At 42.5% G+C, this 21,473-nt stretch overlaps 3 protein-coding genes across 3 annotated transcripts; 1 reads left to right on the forward strand and 2 right to left on the reverse strand.

Annotated features, from left to right (window-relative positions):
* The first annotated feature begins 6,071 nt into the window (after nucleotides 1-6,071).
* On the forward strand, nucleotides 6,072-11,681 carry LOC118359721 (taste receptor type 1 member 1-like). The gene is made up of 6 exons (XM_035738369.1): nucleotides 6,072-6,266; nucleotides 6,436-6,739; nucleotides 6,980-7,735; nucleotides 7,913-8,134; nucleotides 8,295-8,418; nucleotides 9,277-11,681. Exons 1-6 carry the CDS (start codon nucleotides 6,085-6,087, stop codon nucleotides 10,200-10,202), a joined length of 2,514 nt encoding a protein of 837 aa, XP_035594262.1. The 5' UTR covers nucleotides 6,072-6,084; the 3' UTR covers nucleotides 10,203-11,681.
* A 2,226-nt stretch (nucleotides 11,682-13,907) lies between these two features.
* Nucleotides 13,908-15,156, reverse strand: LOC118359439 (transcription factor HES-5-like). The gene is made up of 2 exons (XM_035737961.1): nucleotides 15,043-15,156; nucleotides 13,908-14,894 (listed from the first exon to the last, which is right to left on the reverse strand). Exons 1-2 carry the CDS (start codon nucleotides 15,100-15,102, stop codon nucleotides 14,454-14,456), a joined length of 501 nt encoding a protein of 166 aa, XP_035593854.1. The 5' UTR covers nucleotides 15,103-15,156; the 3' UTR covers nucleotides 13,908-14,453.
* Nucleotides 15,157-18,063: 2,907 nt separating this feature from the next.
* Nucleotides 18,064-19,567, reverse strand: LOC118359722 (transcription factor HES-5-like). Its single transcript, XM_035738371.2, has 2 exons — nucleotides 19,378-19,567; nucleotides 18,064-19,255 (listed from the first exon to the last, which is right to left on the reverse strand). The coding sequence occupies exons 1-2, from the start codon at nucleotides 19,423-19,425 to the stop codon at nucleotides 18,833-18,835; spliced, it is 471 nt and encodes a 156-aa protein (XP_035594264.1). The 5' UTR covers nucleotides 19,426-19,567; the 3' UTR covers nucleotides 18,064-18,832.
* Nucleotides 19,568-21,473: the final 1,906 nt, after the last annotated feature.

Raw genomic sequence — 21,473 nt, forward strand, 5'->3', positions numbered from 1 at the left:
AGGTGAGGACCCTCGGAGTGTGGTGTCAGGAAAATAACCTCACACTCAACGTCAACAAAACTAAGGAGATGATTGTGGACTTCAGGAAACAGCAGAGGGAACACCCCCCTATCCACATTGATGGGACAGTAGTGGAGAGGGTAGTAAGTTTTAAGTTGCTCGGCGTACACATCACAGACAAACTGAATTGGTCCACCCACACAGACAGCATCGTGAAGAAGGTGCAGCTGCGCCTCTTCAACCTCAGGAGGCTGAAGAAATTCGGCTTGTCACCAAAAGCACTCACAAACTTCTATAGATGCACAATCGAGAGCATCCTGTCGGGCTGTATCACCGCCTGGTACGGCAACTGCTCCGCCCACAACCGTAAGGCTCTCCAGAGGGTAGTGAGGTCTGCACAACGCATCACCGGGGGAAAACTACCTGCCCTCCAGGACACCTACACCACCCGATGTCACAGGAATGCCATAAAGATCATCAAGGACAACAACCACCCGAGCCACTGCCTGTTCACCCCGCTATCATCCAGAAGGCGAGGTTAGTATAGGTGCATCAAAGCTGGGACCGAGAGACTAAAAAACAGCTTCTATCTCAAGGCCATCAGACTGTTAAACAGCCACCACTAACATTAAGTGGCTGCTGCCAACACACTGACTCAACTCCAGCCACTTTAATAATGGGAATTGATGGGAAATGATGTAAAATATATCACTAGCCACTTTAATCAATGCTACCTAATATAATGTTTACATACCCTACATTATTCATTGCATATGTATTTGTATATACTGTACTCTATATCATCTACTGCATCTTTATGTAATACATGTATCACTAGCCACTTTAACTATGCCACTTTGTTTACATACTCATCTCATATGTATATACTGCACTCAATACCATCTACTGTATCTTGCCTATGCCGCTCTGTACCATCACACACTCATATATCTTTATGTACATATTCTTATCCCCTTAGACTTGTGTCTGTAAGGTAGTAGTTTTGGAATTGTTAGCGAGATTACTTGTTGGTTATTACTGCATTGTCGGAACTAGAAGCACAAGCATTTCGCTACACTCGCATTAACATCTGCTAACCATGTGTATGTGACAAATAAAATGTGATTTGATTTGATTAGTTACTGTTGAGTAAAGCAACACCGACAGAACCACAAGTCGTGAGTTGTCCAGAACTTTTACTGGGTGACACCCTGACCCAGCAGTCATCACCTAGGGGCTCACAGTCACGTTCCCGGGACACTGACTCATCCGCACAAGTGTGCGATGAGTCTGACACAGGCTACTCACATGCCTACACCTGTGTCAACACTACAGTCCAAAGACGTTGTTGACCACGATGACACTGGGCCAATTGTTGCCGCCCTATGGGACTCTCAATCACGGCTAGGTTGTGATACAGTCTGGAATCAAACCAGGGTCTGTAATGACACCTCTAGCACTGAGGTGCAGTGCCTTAGACCGCTTGCCACTAGGGAGCCCTAATTGCTTATGTTGAATTTGAGAGGTATCATAAAGATGATGTCATAATTGATAGGACATCTCCAACTGATAATGTACTGTACAAGCAACCAGAGGAGACATGAAAAATGGTCCAATATGTAATACCAATATCTAATAAAGATAAATAGATATTTGTATATTCGCAATTATAGCGTCTGTGGCAGCACCATTGAGGCTTAGTCAATTTTCTTCTTCACGATTGGCTGATCCCTCCTGATGACCCGGTTGGACATGACTCCAACAGGGTCACCAATAGGGATCAGCCAATGAAGTTGGAACTCCCACCCAGTTGACTACATTAAAATGGTGGAAGCCCTCAATGGCACTGCCCATGCTAATACAGTTTTTCAGCCACTAGAGCCTCTTTCATTCTCTGTTTAAAGCAGAGCACAATGGGACATGTGTATGGGTATTTTGGATAGCTGGTTTCAAATCAGAGGCTTATACCGATGTATGATCTCAATTTGTTGCTGAATGTTCCTGCACAGCAGGGAATGAAAATGTGTACTGTATTTTATTTTTAAAAGGCCTCTAAAGTTTGTGATTTCCACTTTCAAATTTCAGAGTTGATTTGTCCTAACACAAAATTTACCAACCCCTATTAAAATGGCAATCAATTATAATCCACATAATAATTCACATTTCCTGTTGCTGCAGGATTATTTTCCTGCTGTGAGACACTGGTAAAAATTAAGACCCTACACCTGAAGTTTCTAACAATACAAATAATTGTAAAATAACAAGAAAAATAAATATATATATGTATATCTGCAATTGAAGTCAGAAGTTTAGATACGCCTTAGCCAAATACATTTAAACTCAGTTTTTCACAATTCCTGACAATTCCTAGTAAACATTTTCAGTCTTAGGTCATTTAGGATCACCACTTTATTTTAAAATTGTGAAATGTCAGAATAATAGTAGAGAGAATTATATATTTCAGCTCTTATTTCTTTCATTACATTCCCAGTGGGTCAGAAGTTTACATACACTCAATTAGTATTTGGTAGCATTGCCTTTACATTGTTTAACTTGGGTCAAATGTTTAGGGTAGCCTTCCACAAGCTTCCCACAATAAGTTGGGTGAATTTTGGCCCATTCCTCCAGACAGAGCTGGTGTGACTGGGTCAGGTTTGTAGGACTCCTTGCTCACACATGCCTTTTCAGTTCTGCCCACAAATTTTCTATAGGATTGAGGTCAGGGCTTTGTGATGGCCACTCCAATAACTTGACTTTGTTGTCCTTAAGCCATTTTGCCTCAACTTTGGAAGTATGCTTGGGGTCATTGTCCATTTGGAAGACCCATTTGGAACCAAGCTTTAACTTCCTGACTGATATCTTGAGATGTTGCTTCAATATATCCACATATTTTTCTTTCCTAATGATGCCATCTATTTTGTGAAGTGCACCAGTCCCTCCTGCAGCAAAGCACCCCCACAACATGATGCTGCCACCCCCGTGCTTCACGGTTGGAATGGTGTTCTTCGGCTTGCAAGCCTCCCCCTTTTTCCTCCAAACATAACGATGGTGTCACGCCTTGGTCATTGTATTTTGTGTTTTCGTTATATATTTGGTCAGGCCAGGGTGTGACATGGGTTTATATATTGTATTTTCGTATTGGGGTTTGTAGTATTTGGGATTGCAGCTGAGTAGGGGTGTTGTATAGGCTTGGCTGCCTGAGGCGGTTCTCAATCAGAGTCAGGTGATTCTCGTTGTCTCTGATTGGGAACCGTATTTAGGTAGCCGGGGTTTCACTGTGTATTTCGTGGGTGATTGTTCCTGTCTCTGTGTAGTTTCACCAGATAGGCTGTAATTAGGTTTCACGTTCCGTTTGTTGTTTTGTATTTTGTATAGTTATTTCATGTGTCACTTTTTCCTATTAAAGTCATGAGTAACCACCACGCTGCATTTCGGTCCGACTCTCTTTCGACAAACGAAGAACGTCGTTACAGATGGTCATTATGGCCAAACAGTTCTACTTTTTGACCAGAGGACATTTCTCCAAAATGTACGATCTTCGTCCCCATGTGCAGTTGCAAATCATAGTCTGGCTTTTTACATAGTTTAGTGCATAAAAAGTGTTAATTAACTACAATGACCATATGACCATTTCATTGCGAAACTACTTGTCCCCTTGTTTATTTTATGCCTGCTATGGAACAAGTAGAAGAATGCGCGATCGTGAGGTATAGAGAACAGCTGTTGCTTTGGGAGGTACTGTATCTCTACCTGAAAATACATGAGCTAAGTGATTGATAGTTGGTATTCAGCAGTCATAAATGTATGCCTTCTTTACAAAATAGTGATTTTGTCAGACAGCATATGCAACAGCTCTACAGAGATGAGATGATGACAAATGTAATATACACAACATCTGACATATTTTATTAAAGTAAAGACATTTGAATAAATGATGGTTAATAAAGTGATGAGCAGTAATGAGCAGTCACCACCATCATGGGACTTGTATTACTTGTTTATGCTGTATTGTTACAGTGTTCAACCCAAATAATGGAAACCGAAATCAAAAACCATGAGGTTTTTTTTTATCGAACCCAAACCGAACCAACTTCAAAAAGCAAAGGTGCAACTTTCACTGGGGGCAGGAGTGTTTTTTAGGACCATGCGGATGCCTCTGAACAGTCAGGATGGCTGTGTGGAGTGTTTATCTGTCCGGATAAAAATAATAATACTAAAAAATATTATGTCCCCCCCCATTTCTAAAACCAACGTTGCGCCCCTATCAAATAGCACTAATTTCTCAGCACTAAAAACCACAGATGCATTCTTTGCCCCTCCCGTGGCTAGAAACCTACATCTAGGCAAATGTCCTCAGTGCAACTATGTTGATGGACATGGAAATACTTTATTTTGCCAAGCTTGTACAATGTTTTTACTTTACATGGCATTTGCATTTGTAATAATGAGGTTAACAAAATGTCTAATATTGCTGTCAAAATAAAGGGAAACTGTGGTCTTCTTTTGAGTTTGCAGATCCTGCAGTGTGTGAGTATGAGGCAAATAGGCTGTCAGTGGTTAAAGGTGTGTTTACACATTTACACATGGAGCACAATCTGGGCCTCGAATGTCACTGTGGTTTTGGTAATGGATAGAGAATGGAAATTCAGCCCAACAGTGTTGGCAGCAATAACAACTTCGGAAAGGTTTCTATATCGACTGTCCACCAGTCATGGAAAATGGAGCAGAAGATATGTTGGAAAGATTTTAGAACCCTGATGTGCTCTTGTTAGAAAATGTGTTTTCCCCTCAACATATTCTAATCGGGATTCCCCTTCGCCACTCCCTCAAAAATCAAGACAAAACAGATAAGATAGAAAAAAATTAACCAGCTCTGATTGACATTGCTTTGACTGAAAGGTTAGCCACAGTCTGACTTTTGCACAGATTTTAAGTGTGTGGTGTCTCTCTTAAAGTAAAAAATAAAAATAAAATTAAAAAGTAACACAAGAAAGTTGCATAACAATAACAAGGCTATATACAGGGGCTACCGGTACCAAGTCAATGTGCAGGGGTTCAGGTTAGTCGAGGTAGTTTGTAAAGTAACTGTGCATAGATAATAAACAGCAAGTAGCAGTGGGGATCAATGTAAGTAGTCTGGTTGGCCATTTGATTAATTGTTCAGCAGTCTTATGGCTTGGGGGTAAAAGCTGTTTAGGAGCCTTTTGGTCCTAGACTCGGCACTCCGGTACCACTTTCCTTGCGGTAGGGAACAGCAGTGACTTGGGTGACTGGAGTCTTTGACAATTTTTGGGGCCTTCCTAGTATATAGGTCCGCCTAGTATATACGTCCTGGATGGCAGGAAGCTTGGCCCCAATGATGTACTGGGCCATATGCACTACCCTCTGTAGCGCCTTACAGTCAGATCCAGACCAGTTGCCATACCAGGCAGTGATGCAATCGGTAAGGATGCTCTCGATGGTGCAGCTGTAGAGCTTTTTGAGGATCTGGGGACCCATGCCAAATCTTTCCAGTCTCCTGAGGGGGGAAAGGTGTTGTTATGCCCTCTTCAAAACTGTCTTGGTGTGTTTGGACAATGATAGTTTGTTGGTGATGTGGACACCAAGGAACTTGAAATTCTCGACCCGCTCCACTTCAGCCCCGTCGATGTGAATGGGGGCCTGTACGGCCCTCCTTTTCCTGTATTACACGATAAGCTCCTTTGTCTTGCTCACATTGAGGGAGAGGTTGTTGTCCTGGCACCACACTGCCAGGTCTCTGACCTCCTCCTTATAGGCTGTCTCATCGTTGTCATGATCAGGCCTACCAGTGATCACAAAAGAGTGATCAAAATAAGATTCTACTCCTGTACATTCATGCAGTTCATTTCAATATAAAGCTAACTCTACTGTAGGAAAAACCAATCTCAAAATGCAAATGTTCCTTACTTCATCACTGGGAAAGATGCAAAACCATCCACATTCCCCTCCCTCTCTCCCTCCATTCCACCTTCTTTCCACTCCACCCATCCATCCATTCTAATATAAAAATAGGTAGAATGCCCATATTTCCAGTTCAGGGCTGTGGTTTGTTGAGGTTGAGGTATGGATGTGTGTGGTGGTGTGTGTGTCGTCCTGGGCTGGTTGGTACTGATCCTGACTGGCCACCAGCTGACTGAGGGAACCGGTCTGCAGCTTCCAGGGGACTACTCCATCTCTGGTCTCTTTCCCCTACACAAGTTGGCCCCCTCCAGCTCCAACCTACCAGACCTGGGAGCCTGTAAAGAGTAAGTACAATAGCAAAGATCTCACAAGAGGACATATTTTGTTTATCTATTTCCCTGGCATTTTAGTTAATTTTAGAGAATCAGGGAGTTATTGGGACTTGAGTCAAACACTTTATTTATATTATAGATTTATTTTGATTCTGCTTGCAATCAATTCTCTCCTGTTCAGAGGCAAATTTAATAAACATGGCTATCATTTGATACAAGCCATGAGATTCGCTTTGGAGGAGATCAACAACGGTACCAAAAACCAGCATCTTCTCCCAGGGGTATCACTGGGTTACCAGGCGTATGACACCTGCAATCAACCAGCCAGTGTGCTGGCCACTCTGGCCATGCTGGCCCAACAGTACCAGAGAACTTTAGGGAACAACACAGGTGGTGACCAGAGGGCAGTGGCAGTGATCGGGCCTGATAGTAGCAGTTACACCTTCACCCCTGCTGCAGTGCTGGGCTCTTATCTAGTGCCACAGGTACAGTGTATGGTCACCAGTAATACTAATGCTAATATCTATTCTCTCTAGACTAAGTATGGAATACAGTTGTGACCATTTGTGTTAGTCTTCTTTTGCTCTTCCTTTTGATCTTACTTGTTTTTTCAAACCTATTTATATATGTAAATATTTATTGTATATTCTATTCATATTTATCCTATACTTTATACTTTGTCCTCCTCCTCTTCCTCCTCCTCTTATCTGTGATATTTTTCCTAGATCTCCTATGAAGCCTCTAATGAGATGCTGAGTAACAAGCTCCTCTACCCAGCCTTCTTCCGCACCATCCCCAGTGACAAGAACCAGGTGGACGCCATGGTCCAGCTGCTGGTGCGTTTTAACTGGACCTGGATCGTTCTACTGGGCAGCGACGACTCCTACGGCCTCCAGGGCATAGAGAGTCTCTCCCTTCAGGCTGCTCACTTTGACATCTGCATCGCCTACCAAGGGGTCATCCCCGAACTCACCTCCGCCAACAACCAGACCATGAAGAACATAGTCAAGAACATTTTGAAGACCAAGGTCAACACTATTGTTGTGTTCTCCAGCAAGACCAAAGTCAGTCAGTTCTTCCCGTTTGTCATAGAGCAGGGTGTAACTGGTAAGGTGTGGATAGGGACAGAGGATTGGTCAGTCACCACTCTAGTGTCGGGAATACCAGGTATTCACACCATTGGGACTGTACTAGGCATCTCCATCAAATACACAGCAATAACTGGGTTTGAGGAGTTCGAAAGCCATGCTGTTCCAAAGTTACTTAGTGGCACCTCCAATGGCACGATGGACCTGAGTGTTGAATGTTTGCAAAATACGGACCTCTCCAGCATGGCAGCAGAAAACTTCTCTTTGGGGGACTATGACATCAAATCCTCTTATAATGTTTACAAAGCTGTATATGCTGTGGCACATGCACTGCATCAAGCACTTGGTTGTGGCTTGGATGAATGCCAAAAGTCTGAAGTGCTACCTTGGCAGGTTAGTGTTTTCAAAATGGCGGTACTGTAGTCAAAAAGCCTGCTCTAAAGAAAGCAAAGTCCACTATACACTTGAACGCCATGTACTATTGGAAGTCAACAGTAAACCATATTTACTATCACAGGTATGTTACAGTCATGTTTAGTACATGTTTTTTATCTTCTGTCTATCCCTCAGCTTGTGCCACTGTTAAAGCAGGTGAGATTCTCTGTTGGGAACTCGTCTATTTACTTTAATGAGAACGGAGACCCGCCCACAGGATATGACATCGTGAACTGGATTTGGAGGGGAACAGAGTGGTCTCTCCGTGAGGTGGGCTCTTATACTGCAGACCCCACTGACCTCACAGTGGACCCTGCTCAAATTGAATGGGGTAGTGACGACGGATACACAGGAAAAGTAAAGGCTCAGAATTACAGCATTTGCGCAGTAGTATTATAATCATATCCATTGTCAGGTGAAATTGCAGAAAAGTTTTTGGGTACTATAGAAATAGAAAGAGAAAACCTTAGTTATAGGTGGACGAGGAACATCAGTGTGTGTTTCTGGGTGTGTCTAGGAGGTGCCTCCGTCGATATGCTCCCCAGAATGCCCCAAAGGACACAGGAAGCTGCAGACGGGACAACACAAGTGCTGCTTCGACTGCCTGGCCTGTGCTGCTCACAACTTCCTCAACAAGACGGGTGAGATTACAGATTACACCAACCAGTTGTCTTGTATGGTCATCCATTGTCCAAGCCATGTCTGTTGAATAACATTCCATTTGTACTGTTTGAAAGTGTCCAGCAGGTGGCATATGTTGCCCTTCCATAAACTGCCTCCTATAGCAGGTGGTAGCACTAGTTTTCAAGTTTTAAGTTTTAATGTCACATGCACACAAGTACAGTAAAATGACTTTCTTGCTAGCTATAACTCCAACAATGCACTAATCAATAACAATGTAATACAAAAAATAACAAGGTACAACTGAAACACACAATATATAAAAATAAGAAACAAGAAGAACACAATAAAGTAAGTAAGCATACTATATACAGGGTCACTTCCAATACCATATTTACAATGTGCAGGGATACTGGATTGATAGAGGTAGATACAGTATGTATCAGGGTAAGGTGACTAGGCATCAGGATATATGATAAACAGAGTAGCAGCTGCATATATGATGAGTGTGTGTAGAGTCAGTATGTATGTGCGTTTTATGTGTGTGTGAGCAATTTATGGAGTGAGTGTTTATATGTGTGTTGGAGTATCAGTGTTTGTAGTGTGTAGGGCCCTTTGTGTGTGCATAGAGAATCAAATACAAAGGTCAACTCGGATAGTTTGTGTAGCCATTTCGTTAGCTATTTAGCAGTCTACTCGAATAACACATGATGGGAATACGATCTCTGATGGTGTTGTAATCACTGCTATCCATTCAATTATGGGGATGCTTTTAATCTCAATTAATTAATGTAGCTAAACCCCTTAATCTTTGGAAACGTGGTACTATAAATATTGAACTGACCCCAGCATTGATGTTATGGTATGTCACTCTTTAGGATCCACCCTGTGCCAGAAGTGTGAGCTTTACCAGTGGTCCCCAGCGGAGAGCGAGGTGTGTCTGGATCGGACGGTCCTAGTGCTGGCCTGGGGCGGTCCCCTGTCTATCGCCCTGCTACTCCTCCTGGCTCTGACCTTGCTCATAACCCTGGGGACAGGGGTCATCTTCCTCCTCAACCTGGACACCCCTGTGGTCAAGTCGGCCGGCGGGCATACCTGCCTGGTGATGCTTCTAGCCCTAACCGCCGCGGCTGCCAGTGCCCTGTGTCACTTTGGCCTCCCATCTCAGACTGACTGCCTTCTCAAGCAGCCTCTCTTCGTCTTCAGCTTCACCGTCTGTCTGGCTTGTGTCACCGTGCGTTCCTTCCAGGTAGTGTGCATCTTTAAGCTGTCCTCCAAGCTTCCTCGGGCCTATGATACCTGGGCTAAGAACCATGGGCCTGAAGTCACCGTCCTCGTTGTTTCCATGACAGTTTTGTTGATCTCTGTGCTCCGTGTTACTTTAAACCCCCCGTACCCCTCCCAGGACGTGGACTTTTACTCCGACAGCATTGTCACGGAGTGTAGTAACACCCTCTCCTCTTGGGCCATGATAGAGCTAGCCTATGTCTCTCTGCTCAGCACGCTCTGCTTCTCCTTCAGTTACATGGGAAAAGACCTGCCAGCCAACTACAACGAGGCCAAGTGTATCACCTTTAGTCTCATGATATACATGATCTCCTGGATCAGCTTCTTCACCATATATTTTGTCAGCAGGGGGGAATTTGCCATGGCCATGCATGTGCTGGCCATAGTGTCCAGTGTGCTCGGTATACTCGGTGGCTACTTCATGCCCAAGGTCTACATCATGGTGCTGAGGCCCCAAATGAACACAACGGCCCATTTCCAAAACTGTATTCAGATTTATACCATGAACAAAGACTGAAAGATATGTTTTCATCATAGATTTTGCATTTTGCATTTCTGGATACTTATTCCCAATCCATTGTATGGCTTTAAAAATGACATAGTAAATGTTGCTCTGCTCTTAGCTGGTAGAAAATACATGTTGCCCTTGCACATTTAAGTGTATGTATAACTTTCTCTAACATGGTTGTCATGTAGCTTTTTAAAGCACTTCTTTTTAAGTGTGTGTTTTTACTGGGGGGAATTGAGAAAACCAAAGCTAACCTTCTTTAGCTGCAGCTGGTGTTGTGGTCTTTCTTCAGTGTCTGTGTGTGTCATGTCTGGTCTCCAAAATGTGGAAAAAGTTAAGGGGTCTGAATACTTTCCGAAGGCACTAGAGAGGTGCCTTGCCTTCCCGTTGGTGTGAGTGCCCGTCTGTCTGTGTGCCCTCTCACTTGGTCACTGCGGTGGCAGGATTCGGGAGCTGGTACAGATCATTTAAACCCATACAGATGCCTACAGATGTAGGATCTTAATGTGAGCCCATTTGCTACAGCAGGAAAATAATCCTACAGCCAAAGGAAATGTGAATTATTATGTGGATTATAATTAATGGACATTTTTGTATGAGTTGATACATTTCTCCTTAGGGCAAATCAAGTCTGAAATTTAAAAATGTAAATGACAAACTTTAGAAGCCTTTAAAAAATCAAATACAGTACACATTTTCATTCCCTGCAGTGCAGGAACATTCAGCAACAAATTGGGATCCTACATCGGTATAAGCCTCTGATTTGAAACCAGCTATCCAAAATACCCATACACATGTCCCATTGTGCTCTGCTTTAAAACAGAGAATGAAAGAGGCTCTAGTGGCTTAAAAACTGTATTAGCATGGGCAGTGCCATTGAGGGCTTCCACCATTTTAATGTAGTCAACTGGGTGGGAGTTCCAACTTCATGGGCTGATCCCTGTTGGTGACCCTGTTGGAGTCATGTCCAACCGGGTCATCAGGAGGGATCAGCCAATCGTGAAGAAGAAAATTGACTAAGCCTCAATGGTGCTGCCACAGACGCTATAATTGTGAATTTACAAAGATCTATCTATCGTTATGGTTTTACATCCAAATGTGTGAGTCACTATGTACATTACATAAAGTGTAAATCAGAAGCACAGAAGCTAGGACACAATAGTCTGGTGTCCCATTGTGACATAGCTAGACTCCCATCCAATGGGACGCACAGACGAACGCACAACTAACCACAATTCCCAACCAATGCGTCTCTTGGTACGCATCCTCTAATCATTTGAATCTGTTGACAGTTGGAGAAATTGCTTTTGCTGCACTGAGAATTTGAAAAGTATAAAACCCAAAGGTCCAATATTCTAGAACACTGCTGTGGTTACCTGTACAAGTTTGGTACTCTGATACTTGTTGCTTTAATCAATTAATATAATTTTCTTTGTATAGCGCTTTTTACTATTTGAAATAAAGAAATAAAGAAATAAAATAACTATTTGAAATAAATAAATAACCTTGTTTTCCTTCTTTGTATTTCCTTAAAGGGCAATTCCACCACTTTTCAACGTCATACTCGTTATCTCCAGCACCATATCAGTGTAAACATATAGTACCAGTCAAAAGTTTGGACACACCTACTCATTCCAGGGTTTTTCTTTTTCTACAATAAAATGTAGAAATGTGCTATTTCCATATTTGTAGACATTGATATAGCTTTGGAGAGAATTAATATGATTTTGAAAAGTGCTGTGTTGCTTTTACGCCAAACATAACGTTTTGCATTGTTGCCAAAAAGTTCAATTTTGGTTTCATCTGACCAGAGCACCTTCTTCCACATGTTTGGTGTGTCTCCCAGGTGGCTTATGGCAAACTTTAACCAACACTTTTTATGGATATCTTTAAGAAATGGCTTTCTTCTTGCCACTCTTCCATAAAGGCCAGATTTGTGCAATATACGACTGATTGTTGTCCTATGGACGGAGACTCCCACCTCAGCTGTAGATCTCTGAAGTTCATCCAGAGTGATCATGGGCCTCTTGGCTGCATCTCTGATCAGTCTTTTCCTTGTATGAGCTGAAAGTTTAGAGGGACGGCCAGGTCTTGGTAGATTTGCAGTGGTCTGATACTCCTTCCATTTCAATATTATCGCTTGCACAGTGCTCCTTGGGATGTTTAAAGCTTGGGAAATCTTTTTGTATCCAAATCCGGCTTTAAACTTCTTCACAACAGTATCTCGGACCTGCCTGGTGTGTTCCTTGTTCTTCATGATGCTCTCTGCGCTTTTAACGGACCTCTGAGACTATCACAGTGCAGGTGCATTTATACGGAGACTTGATTACACACAGGTGGATTGTATTTATCATCATTAGTCATTTAGGTCAACATTGGATCATTCAGAGATCCTCACTGAACTTCTGGAGAGAGTTTGCTGCACTGAAAGTAAAGGGGCTGAATAATTTTGCACGCCCAATTTTTCAGTTTTTGATTTGTTAAAAAAGTTTGAAATATCCAATAAATGTCGTTCCACTTCATGATTGTGTCCCACTTGTTGTTGATTCTTCACAAAAAAATACAGTTTTATATCTTTATGTTTGAAGCCTGAAATGTGGCAAAAGGTCGCAAAGTTCAAGGGGGCCGAATACTTTCGCAAGGCACTGTATCTCTGTACTTTGCTCCGTTCATCTTTGCCTCTATCCTGACTAGTCTCCCAGTGCCTGCTACTGAAACACATCCCCACAGCATTTTTCCATCACCAAGCTTCACCGTAGGGATGGTGCCAGGTTTCCTCCAGACGTGACACCTGGCATTCAGGCCAAAGAGTTCAATCTTGGTTTCATCAGACCAGAGAATCTTGGTGCCTTTTGGCAAACTCCAAGCAGGATGTCATGTGCCTTTTACTGAGGAGTGGTTTCGGTCTGGTCACTCTACCATAAAGTCCAGATTGGTGGACTGCTGCATAGATGGTTGTCCTTCTGGAAGGTTCTCCCATCTCCACAGGGGAACTCTTGAGCTCTGTCAGAGTGACCATTGGGTTCTTGGTCACCTCCCTTTCCAAATCATGTCCAATCAATTTAATTTACCACAGTTGTACTCTAATCAAGTTGAAGAAACATGTCAAGGATGATCAATGGAAACGGGATGCACCTGAGCTCAATTTCGAGTCTCACAGCAAAGGCTCTGAATACTTAAATAAGGTATTTCTCTTTTTTTATCTGTTATACATTTGCAAACATTTCTAAAAACCTGTTTTTGCTTTGTCATTATGGGGTATTGTGTGTAAATTGCTGAGATGTTTTATTTATTTGATACATTTTAGAACAAGGCTACAGCCAAAATGTGGAAAAAGTCAAGGGGTCTGAATACTTTCTGAAGGCACTGTACGGGCAGGCCATAGAGAGGTGCCTTGCCTTCTTTTGGTGTGAGCGCCCGTCTGTCTGTGTGCCCTCTCACTGGGTATCTGTGGTGGCAGGATTCAGGAGCTCAATGGGACAGCTGATTTAAACCCATACAGATGCCTATAAAGGGAAACTATTGCAAAAATTGTATGTGGATTTTCCTGAATTTGTTAATCAAATGTGAGAAGACATTTCATGGAGAAGGATCATATGAACTGGTTAGAACAGAATTAGTGGACTGCAAGATCCACTACAATTTGGTCAAAAATAACAATCCTGGACAAAAGACAGGTTGTTATTATAGTTTCATTGTCATACACGTCATACATAGTTTTAAGAGCTTCTTTAATGCAATATAATATCAGAACAATAGCAACAGTGCTATTACAAAGTATACCAACACACTAGTCCCTTTATAAAAGATACATCCATCCAAACATAACATATTAATAATAAAAGAGAAATATCCTCAAATAATTGCTGGCGAAAATACAGTAGCATATTGTAGTTACTGGTTAAGTCTAGCATAACACATGAACTCCACTGGAGTAAGCAATCATTTCACCATCAATTCAAATTTCACAATAAAATATCATAACTCAATAATTACCTAAATTCTTCAATACAAACAAAAAAACTCATGTGACAAAACAAGTAGGAGAAATAACAATCTTCACAAAAAAGTGACAACCCTCACTTCAAATATGCCAGAAATCAAATGTGCCACACATATATGGCCATCAATGTGATGAGACAATAAGAGCTCAGTAAACCCACAACGGTGGAGGAGGTTGGAAATGCATATTTCCTACATAGTGAGGGACATAAAGTCCAGTGTTTCCCTCAGGTTTTACAGTGATTCCAGTAACTCTCTCTACCAGGGCCTCCAGACTGGACCTTTAACTCCTTTGTCCTGGAGCTTGGCGGTGGCACGGAAGATGGAGGAGACTGGGGAAGTGGAGCGGCCCATCGGGCTGCTGCAGGATATCTGGGCCTGGGAGGAGAGCTGCTGTTGGAGCCCCTGAAGAGGTCCAGCGGAGGTCGTGGTGGTGTCTCTCTTGGGGCTTCCAGAGAGGAACTGCAGAGACTCCCTCCAGCACTGTGAGTAACCCTCGCTGTAGTCCCTCTGAGATGGAGCCGGCTGCGGCTGCTGCTGCTGCCTCAGGAATCTCACGGTCATCTCCAGGATGTCGGCTTTCTCCAGCTTGGTATTGGGGTCCTCTTTGTGGAAGTCCTTCTCCAGGATGTCCTTGAGCTGCTCTATGCAGCCGTTAATGCGATCTCGACGCATCTTTTCCACGATGGGTTTCCTTATCTGAGGAGGCAGAGAAGAACATTTGATTAGTCAACAGTTCTAATATATGACAACAAGAAATTCAGTACTATAAAAAGCCATAATATACATGAATATACACATTTTATACTGTATGTACACACATACATTGATTGAACCTAACACATACATTAATGTCTTTTTCTGCGAACTTCAGATGGTGGAAAGAGGAAGTTAAGCAGGGAGCCATGTCTGCGTGAGAGAGTGACAGGTCTGTTGGCTACTTTTCCTGGGCTGCAGAGTGTGGTCTGGGACCTCTGAGGGATCTCTCCCCCTTTATATAGCAAGGGATTAGCATGAAAAAGCCATGTGGCCCAGGCCCAGCTGGGGTTCCCACACTACGGAGACCACAGAGCTGCCCATCGCAACAATAGGAGAAACATCAATAACTTGATGGGTAACGGGGTAGTAGAGGCAATACAGGGATGTTTCCCAAGATAAGCAGCAACTATTGATTAATAATACATGAATACATTATACATGCAATTAACATTCAACATAATGACAGGTAAAAACAAGTGAAACGAAGACACACTTTTGAAGGGAAGAGCCCTCTTCAGAGAGACTAATTTAGACCATAAAGAAAATATCTAAATTAGACAATAAAGAAAATTTCTAATTTAGACCATAAAGAATATATCTATGTAGTTTCAGTTCATTAAATGTTCTAGTTGACGTCCTGAGAACCCTATCATCTAACATAATCAAGCAAGTATAGAATTCACAAAAAAACAAAAATCTTTTGAGTTTTCTTTCTCCAAGCAATATTCATTATAATTAACCAAAATTTGTTGAACTGTTGCATAGTTTCGACAAAAGACATAACATCCGGATACAATTCATTTTATTTAAGCAGCCAATTGTGTAATAGAGTGTTTACAACACTTTTTAAAGTTAGTGGTATAATAACCAGTAGGCTAGTATTGTTATGAAATGATACTAATGTTAAATTATGCTAATGCTAAATTATGCTAATGTCTGATACAGTAGACAATCACATAGACACAGGCTGTCGCTGTGTTGGAATGTGGGGATCACACACACTTATGTATACTTCAGACTTTTCTCACACATCCAGCGGTATGCGGAGGGAGGAGGTTGTGTGCCCACACACACACCACACTGTCCTCACACTCACCCCTCGCACACACTCCGTCCAGACAAGCAGTCTCCCCACTGACAGACAGTTGAGTCATTGAACCATTGTGTTATCTGTTGTCCGTTATATCTGTTATATCTGTTCTCATTGTCTGTTGAGTGTGGGAAAGCTCAAGACAACTCATGCCCACGCGTGGATTTATTGCACCCAGGAAAGGTTCATTCAAGAACGTATTATCTCACAGCAACAGTTTATTTTTCCAATTGAATGTAGCCCTATAACTGAAGAGTTATTATATCTCCTGGAGGTAAATATTATGGCATTGAATACAAAGAAGAGGCATTACAGTGTAACACTGTAACTAATAAGATAAATGGATACTTTCCCAAGAAAAATCCCAGAACTTCTATCTATGATATTTGATGGACTATGTGCTGCTGGGCCAGGGTGGGGAGACTGGGGACAATGCCACAGTCACTGGCACTATGCCATGGTTGTGGTTCAGGCAGCGCAAAGGTCACAGATGTGTGGCCTGGCCTGTGGGTGCTGTGAGGAGAACTCTCTCCTCCTAGTTTCCCACCAGTCACCAGCACTGGGGTAGATGAGCTACAAAAGCCAGGCCGCTCCCCCAATGCCCCATTGGGAATGTTAATTGATCCTTTGTCACATGACAAACAGAAACCCTATGTCACAGACCATCTGGAAGAAATCGAGTTAATGGTGCCTTGCACATCGACAAAGAGCTACACGATCACCCTGTATTTTTCTTCCACTTTGGCCTGGATGAACATTGAACGTTTTCCATGAAGACAGTTAGAGCTACTCATAAAGGGGAATTTGTCAACTTCATCTATACAAAAATTATTTACCTGTTTGCGAGACATTCCCTTTCGGGCTAGCCGTGAATTGACCACATTGACAGTGTGGTGACGAGACAGTTTTGGCTAGCCTTTGTCCGTGGCTCTTTAAGTGTGTGTGAACAGTGACCCACCCACAGACTCAATTCCTGTCATACACTCTGGACTGCCAGGCCTGTGGAGGAGTAAGGCAGGTTCCCATCAGCCCTCTGCCTTTGGGAGTGTGCTAGCCCCTGTTTCCCACACTCTCTGTCCATTCACTGGCCTCAATAAGGGGACAATAGAAGTGTGTCTTGTTACACATCACATTAGCCACGGTGTTTGATCTCTGGTTGAAGGGAGAGAGGGGACCATAGTCACCGCCAGACCATCTGCAGGACTAACCCTGAGAAACTTCAGCAATGCCACTGGGGGGTGTAATACATGTGACTCAGCTAGTCATGGCCTAGACTGACGACCATGATTAGTTGATTATTTGTATCTGGTTTGTTAGCAAAGATGTTGGAACAAAAACTTGACAAAAATAGTTCAAATATTAAAGTTTAAGGTCATGGAAGTTTACTCTTCTTAAGAACTATATAGATGTTCAAGTTGGTGACTCACTTTTTTTGCCACTACTCTGCACTGTTGTTCCATTATTACAATCATCCTACATGTACTGCTAAAGATCAGGACATACTATATATCATACGATATTAATCACATCCCTTAATCCATAGTGTGATTAATTGGTGTGACAGAACCAGTTAAAAATAACAGGTTATGTTCTATATGAGTGAAGTATAGGCATATATAGTAGATAGGATATACATTTAGACAGGTGTCCTCAGTAATGTGGTTTTCTTGATGGGAGCCCTTCATAGTTATGGTCATGCATTCCTCTGACAAAAAGTCATTATTTTAGGCACAGATTTTGTCCAACCACAAATAAACAATAGGTTTCAAGGTTGGGGTTTGTCAACCAGGAACCAATATCGATCTGACATCGTGGGACATCGTGGGATAGGTGCTCCTCGCAATCTAGATTTAGGTTTGTGAATATAGTCAATCAATATACTTACTAGATAGTATGTTGTTGTCTTTATAAATTTGTGGATGAAAAAGTTAGCCACTACTGATGTCATCACAGTGGATGTGGGTGGTGAACTTTGTGCAGATATGAGTTGATACGACAGAGAAAATAGAACCAGAAATGTAAATGTTGAGAAACTTCCATTGAAGTTCATTTATTTTAAAAAGCTTGATGACATGTCACTTCAAATAGTGTAATTTAAATCAATAAAGGCAAACAAACAAAGTTACACAAACTCGTGTTGAATACACAACATCCCTTTATGAATGGGGTCTCTTCGAAGTTAGAATGAACATTTTAGCATTTTCCTTGAACATTGAATATTTGTATTATTAATAACATAAATTTGACATAATCATGACATGATGTACATTTAAAGTAGATTCATTGGATCCATTTGTAGCATAATATTCATACATCACCAAATTGATACATTGTATCATTGTGACAATTTATTGTAAATATTTTTTTTTTTATGCAAAAAAAACAGGTGGTGTCACAGACACCAAATAAACAGTAGCAACCCATTATGGGTTAGACATACAATAAAAGTACGTTATTAGCATAATTTAACTCTGTTTGTACTTTCAGAGTTATCGTTCTCAGACAAGAACATGCATAATAGTAACACTGTTAATTCAGTGTACATTTTCATATACAGAGTATGTATACAAACCAATCTGAATAATTTCATAGAATCCTTCCTTTCAAAGGAATACTGGCTAAATATGCCCTTGCTTCATCTGGATGAAGACTACTGACGTAGCATCTCTTGCCAAATGCAAAAGAATTAGACCTTCGTCACTCCGAACACCACTGTCCATGCCTGTCATAATATAGACTGGCCTGTCCAATTCCGTTTGTCTGACATGAAAAAGGTTGAAGCATTGCTCTACCAGGGCCTCCAGAGTGGATGGGAGACAGGGCTCATCACACCCTTGGTGGTGGCCTGGTGGACTGGGGAGCCCGGCGGGGAGAAGGACCAGGGAGCCTGACTGTGTTGGCTGGATGTCTGCAGGCTCTGGAAGTGGCTCAGCAGCGAGCTGTAGGACTGTGTCTTCACCTCACACTGAGACAGGAAGCTGACAGCGTCCTGCACACAGCGAGAGTAGCCCTCATTGGCTGCTGCAGTGGAGGAACTTCCTGCCTGCTGCTGGCGGCTCAGGAAATAGACAGTCATCTCCAAGATGTCGGCCTTCTCTTGCTTGGAGTCGGGCTGCTGGCGGAGGAACTCGGGACCCAGGAGGGACTTGAGCTGCTCGATGCTGGTGTTGATGCGATCCCTACGCATCTTCTCCACCACTGGCTTCCTTATCTGGACAAAGAGAAAACAAGGAACAATTTAGTCAACTTGATCTGCCCTGTACTGGTATCAACAGCAATAGAATAAGAAAGAAATGTATTTATGTATTCAAAGACTTAAAAGCATTTGTTTACCTTAGTAAGTGAGAGGTGCTGCTTAGGGTTAGTCATCTGTCTAATCATAGTTGGTGCCAATGGATATAGCAGTAGTAGTTCTTTTGAGCTGAAGTCTCAGTAAAGAGCCAATTGGATATGTGCTGTCTTCCCTCTGGTTCTCCCTCCTATTTATACTCCTAAATCTCCATATGAATGTGTGGGTCTTGGGCTTGTTGGAGTTTCTCACAGTCCGGAGCCAATGAGAGGGCTGGGAATGGCATTGATAGATGCTGGGCTGCCACATGCTCAATGAAGTGTTTATTGCTGAGGGGACAAAGAGTGTGCCTCCAGGGAGCAGGTGGAGGGATGGGGAGGGAGAGGGATGGGTGGGAGGGAGGGAGAGGGAGTGGAGGGAGGGGGGCGGACATGGCGCCGCGTTGTGGATCTGGGAAAGTGGTGACCCCAGAGGAAGGAGTGTGCTCGTCTCTTGCCAGGATCACAGAATAAAGGGTGAGCACAAAGTGCTTTGGCACAGGGCACACGTGGGTGTGAGACTGAGATAGGACTGTGAGTCAAATAGCTCATGGGGCTACTGTGTGTCCACTAGCTTAATCAAAAGGGTTGCTTTCAGATCCATGAAGATCTGTTCATTCCCTTGGATCTTTGGTGCCATGTCATGTAAAGATGTATTAATGGGGTGGTGATTGGGCAACATTAAGTTTTAAGTTCAACTTTGGTGTGATCTGTATATTTGTCAGGTAGTAGATTTATGTGTTATAAACATTGCACAGTTGTAACTGCCATGAATAGTCTGCATTGTAACCCAGTATTTATCCAGAATTGAGTTTTGGAAACAAACACATGTAGATATAGATTGCCAGCGTTGCTACAGCACACACCTGCTCGCTCTGCCTGTGTCCCAGTCACACGCTCCCCCTTCCTTCCCCAGTGGAACGTGAGAGCCGCCGTGCTCCTGTGCTTCCCACACTTCAGTGTTAATGACACTGGGGCGAACACACAAAGGAAGTGTGCCCTGTCAAACAAAGCTCGAGTGACCAGGGCCCCCCTCCTCCCTACTGCCCATGCACAGTGCAGTCAACAAGGCTCTCATAGGGATCTCACAGGAACACCATCTGGACAGATAGGACACTTATCACCCAATGGACCATGTGAGACCTGCTTTGTGAGAAACAGGGAGATGAAATAGAATGAGTGAGAAAGTAAGAGAAGGAAATAAAATAAAAAGTCAAACTTCAAAGTCTTTTAGATATTATGAAGACTATTTGACTAATACATGAAAATGTACGATTTTATATTATAAACTGGGTGTTTTCGAGCCCTGAATGCTGATAGGCTGACAGCCATGGTATATCTGACCGTATACCAGGGGTATGACAAAACATTTATTTTTACTGATCCAATGATGTTGGTAACCAGTTTATAATAGCAAAAAGGCACATCGGGGGTTTGTGATATATGGCCAATATACCAAACCCCCTTGGGCCTTATTGCTTAATTATACTATTACCACCAAATCAAATAGTCAATGCGAATTACTAATATCAATTTAGCAATACCGTTTTAAAGGGCACCTCCAACCTGTTAATTTAGATCAGGGCCATTGTATTTAATTCATTCATGCACTTCTTATTGCCACATGAAATACACAGAGTCATCCTCATTTCAAAGCAGGCAAAACACAAAGATCTTACAGCACATTCAACATGACAGAGCTCTATGCTGATCTTTTTTTACAAGAAGCACACGTGCGCCTAAGTTGAAAACTATAGGCGAACACAAAGAAATGTAGGAGCACAATGAAAAATATTTGAGGTAATAAAGCTAGAATCGTACATTTAAATTCCAGGCCACACATCAAAATATTTAAGCTCATATGTGAGTAAAATGGTCGCACTGTAGAGCCCTGCATGAAGGACCAACAGACCCGGTAAAGACCACATCAAATGGACCTGGATATTAAACTGATGAGAAGATGTTATTGGAGGTATATACTCTGAGGTTATTTAACATATGTTTCCCTTCTTTGTTCCCACAGTGGTAAAGAGAGAAAGTGCACTGACAGGGTGGAGAAACTTTACAGCGTTTACAGCTCAAGAGCCAATGCCACAATGGGG

This window comes from Oncorhynchus keta, chromosome 27 (genome assembly GCF_023373465.1).
Source record: "Oncorhynchus keta strain PuntledgeMale-10-30-2019 chromosome 27, Oket_V2, whole genome shotgun sequence".
NCBI classification, from domain to species: domain Eukaryota; kingdom Metazoa; phylum Chordata; class Actinopteri; order Salmoniformes; family Salmonidae; genus Oncorhynchus; species Oncorhynchus keta.